At 41.9% G+C, this 14027-nt stretch overlaps 1 protein-coding gene and 1 long non-coding RNA gene across 3 annotated transcripts; one reads left to right on the top strand and one right to left on the bottom strand.

Annotated features, from left to right (window-relative positions):
- Positions 1-4644: 4644 nt before the first annotated feature.
- On the bottom strand, positions 4645-6497 carry LOC146424311 (uncharacterized). Its single transcript, XM_085043065.1, has one exon. It carries the CDS (start codon positions 6465-6467, stop codon positions 5394-5396), a length of 1074 nt encoding a protein of 357 aa, XP_084899191.1. The 5' UTR covers positions 6468-6497; the 3' UTR covers positions 4645-5393.
- A 4472-nt stretch (positions 6498-10969) lies between these two features.
- Positions 10970-12092, top strand: LOC146424310 (uncharacterized). Of its 2 annotated transcripts, XR_014847011.1 has the most exons (4): positions 10970-11135; positions 11230-11305; positions 11401-11512; positions 11608-12092. It is a non-coding gene; the product is annotated as an uncharacterized LOC146424310 (long non-coding RNA). The 2 variants fall into 2 exon arrangements; XR_014847010.1 differs by having other exon boundaries at positions 11401-12092.
- The last annotated feature ends 1935 nt before the right edge of the window (positions 12093-14027 follow it).

Here is a 14027-nt window from a genome sequence, read left to right as displayed (position 1 = left end):
TGGAACTTGGACTGCCTAGATTATTTAATTTTTAAAAATAGAGTTTGCAATATATCAGGTATTTGAATGAGTGCTCTAGTGTCACCTACTATCATCTATTATATAATGCAGTCTTAAAAGACCATTTTCCATCACAAGTATGTGCTGTGTAATGTCAAATTTTTCTTTCCTTTTAAATTACAAATTAATTTAAATAATTTTAAATTAAATTACAATCAGTTCTCTACAGATTAAATGTGCAGAATCTTTTAGAGATTTACCTTTAAGTTTCATTTTCACCTCTTTGTTTCATACAATCTTGCTTCCTGAGGACGGAACTAGAAATGTAAAATGGCAGCTAGATTTATCTAGGAAATGTAGATATTAATCCTCAGAGCTCTGAGGCACAGATATTTGAAATATATAACTCATTTTAAATGACCAATAAAGTAACAGTGTTATTTGGACAAAAAGGAGTCTTCTGTGGGATTCATGTTACATTCCCTTTTGGCATAAATGCCTTGATGACAAACAAGTAAACAGATTTAAATTCACAGTATCTCATTTGGAGGTAAATATTGTGTTTATTTTGCATTTTTCACGTAGTGTGAATACAATAAGTCAATATGATGGCTGGAGACTTAAATGCAGAGCAGCTCTGCCAACCCTGACTGCTCTCATCATGATGAGGTGGCTGGTACTGACAGTTTTCCTTTTTCTCCAAACCAAGGCTGTCAGTGTTTCTGTGTTTGTATTAATGAGAAAGGTAGAGTGTAGGTTTGTGGCTTAATGGAGAGCAAAACAGTGTCTGAATTAAATTGATTTCATTGTTTCTTTGATTACGTATTTTCAGTCATGAGTCTGAAAATAAAGGAAGCACTTTTCAGAAGTGCTCAGAATTCAAGATCTGTGTCTTCAGGAGTAACCAAGTGACCCCTCAGAACTGTTTGCCTTGAGCTAGCTAAGCAAAGGTGTGAGCTCTTTTGGCTTCTTTCAGAGACAGAAAAAGAACCCCCAATACATCAAACAAACCCAAACCAGTTTTCTGAATCCTCTGGAAAATCTGACTTGAAACTGAAAGTATCATTTTGAATGTGAAGATTTTCTGCTTGTCATTCATTCAGATACATCTTAAGCCAAACCAACAACGCTCTTTTTAATGGTTTAACACAGCTGATTGAAAAAAAATCACTTGCAATTTTGGCTTCAATTTTCAATGGTGTTTCGAATATGAGCATATCCATCCAGGAGAAGAACAGAATAAATTTTTATGGTTCCATTATGGTTTTTTGTTCAACAAAAAAATCCTCTCCTTCTCCCTTCTCTGACTGTAATAATTAAAGAACACCCCCTGCTTTGGAAATGTAGCTCAAACTCTTTCTGCTATTTTGCTTAAGGTTTTTGCAGGAGTTGAAAATATTCAGTTGCAATTTGCTTTATAGCATTTTTTGTTATTGTGGGACTGAAAAAAAAACCCCCTCAGGAATTTCTGCCACCAACACAAAAGATGTAGAGTAGCATTGTAAAGAGTCATTGTCAATATTAATGTTTTGCTTTACATATAATTTTATTGAACTTATACTTTGTAATAAATTTTACCTACCAGCCTTTCAGTTCAGTTCCAGCAATTGTTTTTCAGCAGTATAATTTTTCTGTAGGATTAGATAAGAAAAGTAATCACTTCAGAAAATCCACATACATGTGCAGTATTCTTATGGCTGGTTTCATCTTGAGAAGGTCTGGAATGGCTCCATCTTTATTGAATGAGCTGATGAGAAACTTAATCTTTCAGGATAAGGAATTCAGCTGAACCATTAAATTACAAAATGACCCTCCAGAAATCAGAGCAAGGTCATTTAGACCAAATAATGTGCAAATATTATGGTCCATTGTGTTCTTTGCCAGGCTGTATTATTTGTAGGTTTGATTAATATCATCACCTCCAAAATCAACAGGTTTTCTTGGGAATGTAAGGCAAGGAAGTCATGGGCGAGGAAGAACAGAGAGACATATCTGAGCAGCTGAAACAGGATGGGCAGTGTCATCCTTCTGGGGCAATTCTTGAAAGTAATCAGTCAATAGCGACAGAAAATGTGCTTTGGGGAATTTTCAGCAGAGAATGATTTAAGGTTTGTAGTGGGGCAAAGCAGTTTTCTTTTTATAAAAGCTTTCCGTGTGATCTTCTGCCTCCTTTCACTTAATTTCCAACTAAATCCAATTTTTTTTTTCCTGTGCTGAAGTGATGCTTACAATCACAAATGCATCCTCTTTCCAGAAGGTAGGAAGAAGATCACACACCAAAATATTCCCTGAGCTTCATGAGCACATGACCCTTATCCATCTCCACTGCATGTCCTTCCATTTTAGAAGTTCATTGGTCACTCACAATCAGCTGGTCCAGTGAGTGACAGAGAACTTTGGGGATGAGTTCCCTGTTGCTCTCTTCTCTGCAGAGCTTGGTGGGATTGTCACAGAGATCCTGAGGCCAAATGGCTGAAGAGAGAAGACAGATGGGAATTGCCATGGTGACAAGGAGCTGGTTCTTGCTTCAAGGTTTTAAGGAGAAGGCTATAGCAGAGCTGACTTTGGATGCTGGCACTGAGTCTGGGGAATAGTCAGTGAAATCGGAGCCAAAATCTAAGAGGAATTGATCAAAATGGACATAGAAAAATGTTGTCTTTTTTAAAATTCAGAAGATACCTCACAAACTGTCATCACAAAGATGCTCATGTTATTGTTTCTCTCTTATGCCAGTGTTCACCAAATCTTCCTTGACAGGCTCAGGTGATTTGTGTCTAAGAGCCCATGACCTCTGGAATGCATTTAATGCTCCATTTGATATGGCACAAATCAAATATCCAGCATACAGCTGGATTAATTGTGTTTGCTAATATCTGCTGAAAGTTCCTCAAGGGTAAAGGCATTTTTTTGTTTTCTTTAAATATTTCAAGGATGGAAGCCATTTATCTAACTGGTTTGCAAGCTGCCCACAGTTTGACAGATGATGAGACGCTCACATTGGATCTCAGTGAGCTCCCAGCTGGAATGGGGCTTCAGTCAGTGTTGCAAAATTTGTGTAAAAAATCTTCCATTATAATTCTTTTGCAGTCATGTATTAAACCTCTACAACACGGAGATTTTTGCTTTTATGCTTTCCTTTTGTCTAGTTTTCCTTATCTTTGGGAGCTCTGTCTCACAAAAGGAGTTCTCTTCTAGCTATTGTGGGTCTTGCAGAAATCCCTTTCATTTGCGATGTCAATAAAATGGGAAGAATTTAATTACGTAAAAGTCTGTGCTCTTGTAGATTTTGTTCTGCTACTTGCAACTAAGGTTCTCAGTCCTGGTAGGGTTTTGCACTTGCAAAACTACATGTCCCTAAATGGCAAGCCCAGAGCAGAATTTATAGGAATGGACACCTGCAACACAAGACTTCTCTGGGACAGTTAATCCCACAGATCCAGAATGGAATGCAAATAAATAAAAATGGTTTTACTGTGTTAGACCAAATATTTATTAACCTTGTCATTCATTAGCCTGCCTCCAAAAGAAAAAACAGCAGATAAAGAGTGACAAACTGAAGAGAAAAACAAGCACAAAAGGCAGCTATCCTGCATTTTTTTCTTCATCTAATGGGTTGTAGGTGACACATCTATTCAGTCAGGTAGGATTTTTTTTATTTAAAGAAATAAATCAGCAGAATTGTTTTAAAAATTGTGTGAAGCCTCCATATGTACAGAAAGCATCCTTGAATTAAACTTTGCTGAGGGATAAAACTGAAGATAGGTGAAAATAACTTTGAGAAGGCATGTGCTGCTCAAGCCATGATGCTGGCCAGTGCTGCTGGCCACTGGTTTTTTTTCATGCCCTGCCTTTTGAAACCAAAAGACAATTCCAGCAAGAACTGAAGGTCATGAGATTTTCAAAAACCTCTCTCTGCAGCAAAGAACTAAGAAACTGGAGCCTGACTGTCACTTGAGGTCATTGGAGGCTGACAGTTGGGGAAGTTGGGGATCTCGACCCCTGAAACGCTGCTACAAGACATTATGTTCTCCTAGGACCAGCAGCTCCAGGGTAGATCCATACTGTGAATGAATTCCTCAGAATTAAAATCAGATATCCTGGAGTCTGACTCCAGAGACATCCAGGTCAAAAGTCACATTTGGAATTGTAGCACCCACCGGTCTCAATATAAAATGAAATCTTCCTTCCTATATGTGCAGTTCCTTTTATGTATGAGCTGCTTTAACTCTGAGCTTTTCACCATGACCTTTTGCCACTTGACTTGTGGTATCCTGTGCCTGTCAGGGGCAACAAAAATAAGCAACCCATATCTGCAAAGTTATACATTAAAATCAAGGTTTCCCAGACCTGAAAACACACCTGTGCATGACAAAGGAGAGAAAGGTGGGAGGAAATGTGCACGAAGTCTCGGAGAGGAGAGAAGAAAGATTAAAAAACTACTCATCCTTGTCCATTATTCCACCTGGGTGAACAATTTGCTGTGCAATAATTACAGAGTAATGTAAGAAAATGATCAGCCACTGCATTAGAGATTAAATGGTTACTTTATTTTAACAACTGCACCACTGCTGTGGGGATGGGACATGCTGTCACTCTTTACTAATATAGTAGATAATACATTATTTCAAGAGGATTCTGTGCAGCTGAGTATAGCATGCACTGTTCTGTGTGAGGTAAGTTTGGTTGCCATTGCAACTTTAAGTAACTACTAGTGTTAAAAAAATAGAAAACTTCTGGTCACCATTTTTATTAAATCTTTAATTTCACCCTGTCTGTCAGATACTGGCCTCCTGGCCCTGGAGATCACTGAAGAATACCTTTTGTGTTGATTGGAGCAGAACAACTGACTCAACCATCATAAGACTTTTTGCCCTTGACCTCACATTCACAGAAGAGTCTTTGCAGAGCAAAGGCACTGCTGCCTAGCAACTACTGGGCTCTGGTTTAGGTCCTTACAGACTTGAACAATCTATTTCAAATTAGCTCATATAATTGCAAGAACTAAGAATTTTAATGGAATCCTATTTCTCCATAGCTTTTTTGGGTTTTGATTCAGACATTCCTTTCAAAAGCCAAATTGTGTAGGAAGCAAAATTTTCTAATACGCTTGCATTTAAGGATGTCATACTCTCTCAAGTTACCAAGGCACTCAGACATTTATAGATTTATTGGGGCCCCAGCTCTGTGGGACTCACTTATTGGAGACCTCACAAACACCTTCTGGAAGCCAGACATGGAAAGGTGAAATCGCTTCCCAAAGGTGCCGTGGGCTGCATTGGCCTTGGATGGGAAATGAAGAGAGAGATGAAGTTTCATCATTTAATCTGAAATGATGACAAGGGTCTCTTAGGGCTGCAGGGGTCAAGTCAGTCCCATCATGGCCTCTTGCTGGACTAGGGAGAATCCAGAGGCCTGGGGGCTTTCCTCTTTCGGGCACAGTGAGCCACCCGAGGCGAGCAGCCCTTGCCCTGACGGGGAACAGAGGGGCTGCAGCTGCTGCCCTGGGCAGAGGGACCTGCGACTGCTGCCTGCCCCAGCAGCTCTGGCTCCTTCGGGGGCTGGTCCTGCTCTGCAGGGCTGGGCACAGCTGGGTGCTGGCTGGGACCCCCGTGCTCAGGGACCTCTGAGGCACCAGCTTCTTTCTCCACACTGCAGACACTGCTGGGAGTGCTCTCCTGGGAGCTGCCGGAGCTAAAACTGATGGACTTGGCTTTGCTGGAGCTGCTGCTCTCTGCTGGGCTGCTGTCCTCATCCCCAGTAGTGTGGGAGTACAGAAGCCTCTGGGCCTCCTGACTGCACTGGGCTGCAATAACCTCGATGAGGCCACGGAGCAGCGGTGCTGTGTGCTCCTCAAGGAAGACCTGCAGCTTCTGGGCCAGCTCTTCTCTATCCAGGCCGCAGAGGCAGAGGTAGCGCAGGATGCAGCTCTCTGTGGCCTCAACCAGCCACCATCGGCCTCGGTACATTCGCTCCAGCCTCTGGTGCAGCCAGGGCCGCACGGGCTCCAGAAGATGCTGATGTTGTTGGAACAGTCCTGCCCACACCTCGGGCAGGAGGCCACCCACAGGCTCTGGCCCTGCAGCCCTCTGCTCAGCTGGGGACAGTGTTCCCTGTGGAGAAAACAGAGGGGACACCCCAAGGCCATGGCAGCTGTTTTGATCCAGGTGATTGTGAGTCCTCCCTGCTTGGTTACGGGCTGCTGGTGACTCAGCAGGGGAGGTGATGACAAAGTTTATGTAGTCCCATTCATTCTTCTCAGAAAACCTGACGGTCTGTAGCACTGTCCTGCAGAGTGGGCATGAGGGATTTCGCTGTGCCCACCGCAGGATGCAGCCCAGGCAGAACCGGTGGTGACAGGGCCGAGCAGAAGTCACATCCCTCAGAGAGTCCTGGCAGATGGGGCAGTTGCCATCTGTGTCTGTGGCCATTTTTGTCTCAAGCCAGACTGGCCCACGCTCTGCTGACATCCAGATACAAGCAGTGAGATGTCACAATAAATCCCCAGAGACATCACAATCTGCCACTCAGTGATGTCACCATCCAGGAGTCAGTGATATCACAATGAGATGTCCACCCGTGCAGGCACATTACATCAGGAGAAAATGAAAATACCAATTCCTTTTTTGAGTTTTTACATTTGCATGTTTCTCGACCTCAGCCACCTGCATCACCTGCCCTTGACCCTGTCTCATCCCCATTCCTGACACCTTGCCAAGGCTTCCTGTGAGGTGGTGGGGCCACTGAGCAAGGTTAGATCCCTTTCCTCACTGTGGTCCCAAATCCACTCAGCTGCAGTGTTCAGGGAGCTGTAAATCAGTGCAGCTAGGCTCCCTGCAGGGTCCTCTCTGCCTCCCTGGGCTGTTGAAGGACAGCTTGTGGGGAGCGATTGAGTGACAGCTGAAAGCCTGGGTTAAGGGGAAGGGAGTGTTTTAAGCATCAGGATGGTTTCTCTACCTCTCCATTACCATTTTCTCTGGCATTATCTTCTCAGGAGAAAGCCCTGGACACATCACAGTGGTCTGAACAACCCTACCTTCCTCGGCTCTAAATACCTAATTTCTGCTAGTGCAGGCCAAGCAGATCCTCTAGTTTGAGGAGACTGCACCTTTCAGTAACAGCTGAAAATTCTAAATCAGAGCTTGTGCTGCTTTGGAGAACGAGACTGTTTCTCAGGTTCTGCAGCAGTGGTGTGGTTGGTCTGAATGTTGCCCAGCTCCTTCTCTGCACTGACCCTGCTCAGTGACAGGGGTGGCACCAAAAATGTTGCACAGCCTCTTCTGGACCATTCACATTCTTAAGGGCAGGAACTTTTAAGGATCCCTAAAAGGCTCTTCTCCTTAGGGGAGAAAAAAAAATTTAAAATACCCAACCATTTTTCTCCTTTTTAGGGACTTGTCTGAGCATCCTAGGAGATGAGGGTGTTGACTGCCAGACCCTGGGTTTTCCTGCCCAGCCACCTGTTGTTTACAAGCAGGATAGGATGCATTTGTCTTGGAAAACTTGCATTTGCAGTAACCCTTAGTTCTTCTATTTGTGAGTCAGGTTTACATTTCCATCAGGTGAGGCTACTCCTTTTCAGCTTTCCTTTCCTACACAGTTCTTCACAAACTTGAAAATTCAGTTTGTAGAGACTTTTGAACCATAGAATCACGTTGGAATAGAATCAGGTTGGCAAAGACCTCTAGGACCATCAAGTTCAAGCACTAACCCAACATTGCCAAGCCCACCACTGAATCACATTCCCAAATGCCAGATTTACACATCTTTAAATCCCTGGGGGATGGTGACTCTACCACTGCCCTGGGCAGCCTGTGCCAGGGCTTGAAAATCTTTTTGGTGAAGAAATTTTCTTGCTCTTAGCTCTGGTGTTAGGAGAATACAATAGCAAGGAAGTATCTGAATGGGCACATGATGAAAAATACCACTTGCATTTCAGGATACAATTACAATCCTTGAAAATCACTGCAAAAGAGAGAGAAAGTATGTGGCATGTGTCAGTCAAAACACTGCAGTTTAGTTCCTGTTACAGGCTGTTACTTGCAAAACACTGGAACAGAGCCCATGATAAGATGTCTGAAACATCATGATTAAATGAAGTTTTTCCATGCCAGACTTTGTTTCTGGAAAACGTCTTTCTGTGGATGATGATACATGCAAGAGCAATTGAAACCCAAAAGCTTCCCTTAGTTATGCTGTAAAACCTCAAGAGCTGAAGGTTAAGCCCATGGGCAGCAAAGAACCCAACACTCACTGCAGTCTATAGGAGAGGGAAACAGTTGTGAGTGTCCTGGGAGTTCTGAACACTTTCTGGCAAAAATTTAGCATCAAGTTTTGCTATGAGTAGCTGTACTTCAGGGATACTTGGGGATAAACCTGCCTTTTCTCTTCCTTTGGGGGATCTTTGCATCATAAACTTAATTGTGCTCATTTGGAGATGAGAAAAATTTGCCTAAAGTGCATTTGAGTAGAGAAGGATGAGAAGAATTTTCTCTCTAAATCCCATCATATGTGCTCATGCTCACTGATATAAAATAAAATGGAACTTTCATCCTTTACTGCCATGTGTCTCTTAAGTTTTGATGTTTTGTGGTGTTGATCATAAACATGCTGCTGCTTATGTGGGAGCTGAGGGGAAATCAGATGCTTGTTAGAGTGCCTGGCAGTGTTACCAGCCTTGGAGCAGCATGGCACTGAATATTTCACTGTAAGTATTTACAGGTAGTGTCTGCAACTCATATTGTACCTGCTGACATCAGACAAGTCTAAGAAAATGAAGTGGGAACAGATGCAGAAATCTTCTCCTGTGGTGATGAGAGTGGAGATGCTTGGCCTAGTTACAGGGGATAAGTAGATTTTACTCTCTCAGAAAGCCTCCACCTTGCATGAGATCCCCCTTCTCATTAAAGGTTTCATGTTCATCTGTAGCAAAAAGCACATCTGCTCTGCTGGTTAAAGGAAAAGCTAGCTATGAAATGAAGACACATGCTGGTTCAAATCCTTTCCAGCTCCAGTTATTATGACATGTTCTACACATCTTAAGCAACGTCTTCTACAGTGGAGAGAATGTCAACTCCTGGTGGCACATCTTTATCTCACTGGAGGTGACTGGAGTTGGCTAAAACACCCTTCCTTTTTTTCCTCTTTTAACTTTCATTAGAGCTGAGCTGAGCACAGCATGGGCAAAGAAATTAATTCAAAATTCAGAATATTCTTCTTGAGAATAGAGGGTCAAATTCTTCATTGAGTTGGATTCCTTTCCACGTCTGAGGTTTTTAGACTTGGGAGTTTTGGTTCCTACAAAATAAAGTATTGTCTAGCCCAGAGTCACCATATTGCCAGCAGAGACCGTCACCAAAATGCTCCTGGGAAGATGAAAAAACCTTGTAATAAAAAACTGCTGCTGGACTTGGGTTGAGTTTTGCTCTGGGTGACTGTGATCAGATCTTCCTGTGGGGTGCCATGACCCTTCCTCTGACTAATAACATCTGGTGAAATACCTCAGTGCTCCTACATTGCCAGCTGGTGATGTTGATACTTTGACCATGCCCTCTGAACAGCTCTGAGTGGTGGTGTCTAACTTTCCATTCTGGATTCCCGTAGGGGACCTGGTTTGAAGTCCTTTCTGATCCCAGGAGCAGGTGGTTGGTCCAGCAGCCCTCTGGAGGAAATCTGATTGTCTCTGCAGCCATCTGCAATCTTGGGAAAGTAAATGATCATGGCAATAAGCCATTAATTCTTGGTAGCTGGGAAAAATACATGGGTGTGCACAAAAATGGTGTGGTAGTACGCAGCTGTAACCAGAATTTTGATAGCTAAACTGGTGGTTGGTTTGGGAATATGATGACTTTCTTCCCTGTGAATAAACCACTTCTGTTGCTGTTAAGTAGAACTGCTAAAGACATATGAGCCAGGGACATAAAGCAAAATTAAGGAAATACAGATTGTGTGATAAAAGACTCTCAAGGAACTGCAATAGCTGATTACAGCAAAAATATGCTATTGGAGTCGAAATGAGTATAATTTCTGCATGATCAAATTCTGTAACTGGTCACATAAACTGCTCAAATTGCTCTTCTTCCCTCTGGAAGTTGCATCTTTTAGAGCCACTTATGGTGCAACTTTCATCATGTTCTGTGCAATACCACAGCAGTTTGATTTGGAGTTGAAATTAATGCAAGTTTAAATTCTCATACTTGTTTTCATTTCTTTAACAAAAAACCCAAACCAACCAAACAAATCTTTCTGGCTAATTATTTAGGAATAAAAAACTCAAACTCATATACTTCAGAATCTATTTTGATATATTGAGGAGAAATGCTCCAACAATCCCTGTTTAAGTCTTAGCATTTGCTACCTTTGATAAGGTATTTTTTGTCTTTGTTTGTAAGGCAAACATAACATTTCCTTTTGGTTAGAGGTGGTCTTGGGGAAATATTACCTTAAACTAGTAATATTATTTTTCAGTGCCCACGGCTGTTTTAATTTCTCTAGTTTTAGTGATTTCTTAGAGGACTCTTTCACTGTATTAGAAGACTACCTGATCAAGACATAAATAAATAGGGCTTTCCCTAACACTAAATCTTAGCATGAAGATATTCCTCCAAGCTGAAGAAAGAGTTTAATACCTTTAGTTGACATTTATTTACACTAATGCTCTGATGTGCCTTGTAAAGGAGGAAGGATATTTAAGTCACTTCAGTGGTGTAATAGCAATGCCAGTCAGAATGGGATGCTTAGGAAAATGTGTCTGTCACTTGACCTGTGCCTCATTATGCTCTGAGGGGACTTTGTAGCATCTGTTCTGTAATGTGATGATAACTCAGGTCTATTGCCAACTGAACAAGAATATTAAAATAGCACTGAAACCAGAGAAAGTAAAGGTGTGCTTTATTTCATGCAGTGCACAGTGGTTCCATAAAGTTAATTTAGCCTCTCAGTGCACGATGTCTGCTGTTTGTTTCAGGATTTAAAGACTATTTTGGTGTCAGCTGTTGAGGTGTGGGAGGCCAAATCCCTCTTCTTTGCCATTCTGACCTGTGGAAGGAGGCCTTCACCACATCTGTAAGTCAAACATTGCTACTCCTGGGTGTCAATACTGCACAAGAGGCTGTTTGCCAACCTGCTCAAGACATGAAGTAAGTATCCTGTTGTTGGACGAAGGACTCTCAGTGAGGGAGGTTTCTCCAAATGCACAGCTCGGTCATAAGCTACTGGCTTTCTGTTTGGCAGGGGCTCTCCCTCGGTGTGCTGGAGTCTCAGCTGTGGCATTTGCTGAGGATGGAGAGGAATAATGCCTGGATCCAAGGTGACAGAGCTAGTTTCTCTAAATTCAGTGCCTGATCTCTCTGATGTCTGAGATACAGTAAGAAAAAGTTCTCTGAAATACTCCTCTCCAAGCAGAATATTCAGTGATAACAAAACCTGAAGAATATTCCTGGGGCAAAAGTCTCGAAATTCCTGCCGGTATAAGGGAGCATCAGTGGGGTTCAGTGGCCAAAAGAGCCATGCTGAGGTACCCTCATTTCAGGAGCCCTCATTCCCTCATTGTCAGGAACAGAAACTGGTCACAGAGGTGACAGTTTCTGTTCCTGTCACCTTCATGTACAGCACATATGGGTAAGAGTATTAGCAAACAGTCCATAAAACCGGAGAAAGGTCAAAGCAACCAAAACAGAATGACACTGGCTATTAACTGCAAACAACAAATAAATAAACAAAACCCAGTAATTTAAGTGGATTGAGGTTGATATTGTATGACATCCCTTCAACAGGTGGTGCTTTGGGGCAAAGGTATTGACTTCCCTGGAGGAAAAACCAGGACATGTCTTGGGTGATTTTCTCTCTCAGGCACACCACAGTCATGGTAAAGATGTAATCTTGAGAAGGTGTGAGGATTTTGTACTCTACCACATTTCACCTTCAACAAATCATTAGTTATCTTGGGTGCCACTCATCCAGGGATGAACTGTCTGTTTCTCATTAACATACTTAGTGTAAATGTATTAATTACATGACATGCTCAGATATATGAGAGAAATATTTGACACACATAAACATCACACCTTTGTAGGACTCAGTTCCTCCTTCCATAGCTTGGCTGTCTACAAATAATGATCATAACAGGAAAACCTGTTTTATTTTATCACCTATTCACTGTGAGTACATTAGATAAAAATGCACAGATTGAAACAGGACCTCTTGCACTTCAGCTTTTCTACAACATGCTGCAGTCTCTGGTTTATGTCTTCATTAAAGAAGAGTGTGGCAGGTAAGTGTGCCAGAAATGCCACAAGATGTCATAGGCAATGAAATAGTCCATTTTCTTGCTTGCACTCTGGTGGAAGACATATGAATGTAGAGAAAAAGTGATTTTTCAAGGTTTCTAACTTGATACATGCCTTGCAGTAAAATTTTTGTGATGAAAAAGCAGACACAGGATGATGTGTAAAGTGAAGCATCCGCTTCCTTAAACAGGTCTGTCCAGACAGGAATAATTTTAATCTAAGCACTTACGTTGTGCTTTCTGCCGTCCCTCTCTATTCAGACTCCAACTTTTATTCAGTCACAAATTACATAAATTTCCAGTGAGGGGTATTTTGTGGAGTTATGTGACAGTTTAGTCATTGGTCTCTTGATCCCAAATTAACCAAGGATCAGCAGGATTCTGGCAAACTTTGGGTGTCAGGTACATGTGCTTTGAGCTGTATTTGGACAGTTGTATCCCAAAATCACAACTTTTCTGTTTATAGAAAATATTAAGCATATGTTACAAAGCTGAAACCATTATTGGCAATTCATTGCAGCACTCCTGCCTTTTCCCCAAGGACCATCTGTTAAGGTGAAGCCACAAAAGGTTGGGTATAAACAATTGTTTCTTCTTGCCTCTTCTGTTAAAAGAGATGTAAAGCTCATAAAACAAAGGCTGACAAAATAATTGTGCATGAAAAAAAATACAGTGCTGTTGAGGGAATGTGTTGGTAAATCAATCCTTCTTGTCACAAAACCAGTGTTTTGAGAGCAAAAGAGGAAATCATTGAAGTGTTTTTGATTTTGGAAGAAGCGCATTGAAAGAAAAATGTTCATTATGTATTGTAATGGCTGTGAGAGTGGCGAAATGTGACTCTTAGACAAGACTGAAAATCACTGGCCTGTCTGACTTTTTGGAAAAGTTTGTTTTTTCAGGCTCTATTTTCTACCCATTCTTCCACCTGATCCCCCACACAGAGCGCAGAAGTTTCACTGCTTTGGAGGAGTTCATCAAACACTGCAACTGCAATGTGGCTCTAGTTGCAAATTCCTCCTTTTCTGTATGGTAGAGCTCTCTGCCACACACTTCTCATTCCTCTCTGGATGACAGGATTTAGGGAGAATCTTTTCTTTTAGTATCAGTTAGGTCATGATTAAGAAACTTTCCTGTCTGGGTGTTTAAGGCACTAACCAGCTTGTCAGTCCTGTTTTTGTGCCTCAGTGTCTAGGCTTAGCTCTTAAAAATCAGAGAGTTTTGTTCAGTACACTTTTGCTTTATTCCCTGTGTTCCCATACTGGATTCCTGATGAATTGTGAAGTTCAGGGAGCAGAGCAGCAGGGGGTAATTAGAGGGAATTTGGTGAAGCTTGGCAAAGCCATGTTTTCCACTCCAATATCTCAGTCACTGGGAATCTCAGATCACCACACTTAATTTTACCAGGTGAATTTTTCTAGCAGAGGTATTTTTCTGCAGTGCCAAAGTGCTGCTTGAAGAGTAAAGTACTTTCCTACACCCCCATACATCAGGGCCAAGAGGAAAAATGTGCTGTCTTCACATAAGGGAGTTGATCTGGGTTTGTAACTCCTGCTACCCCTAATAGATTTGATTGGTTTGGGATTTTAGACACTTAAATGCAGTGACAAGTTACGAGTGCAGTTATGAGGAATTAAAATCATTCCAGATCACCCCAGGGTAACGATTAACCAGAATGACATTAGCAATGGACTGTGCAAATTTGGGTAATGGAAATTAGATGATAAAAACATGAAAAATTAGCAGA

Source organism: Lichenostomus cassidix, chromosome Z (genome assembly GCF_008360975.1).
Source record: "Lichenostomus cassidix isolate B80296 chromosome Z, HeHo_3.0, whole genome shotgun sequence".
Taxonomy (NCBI): Eukaryota; Metazoa; Chordata; class Aves; order Passeriformes; family Meliphagidae; genus Lichenostomus; species Lichenostomus cassidix.
The sequence above is the reverse complement of the archived record's forward strand: the minus strand, read 5'-3'. Positions and strand labels throughout refer to the sequence as shown.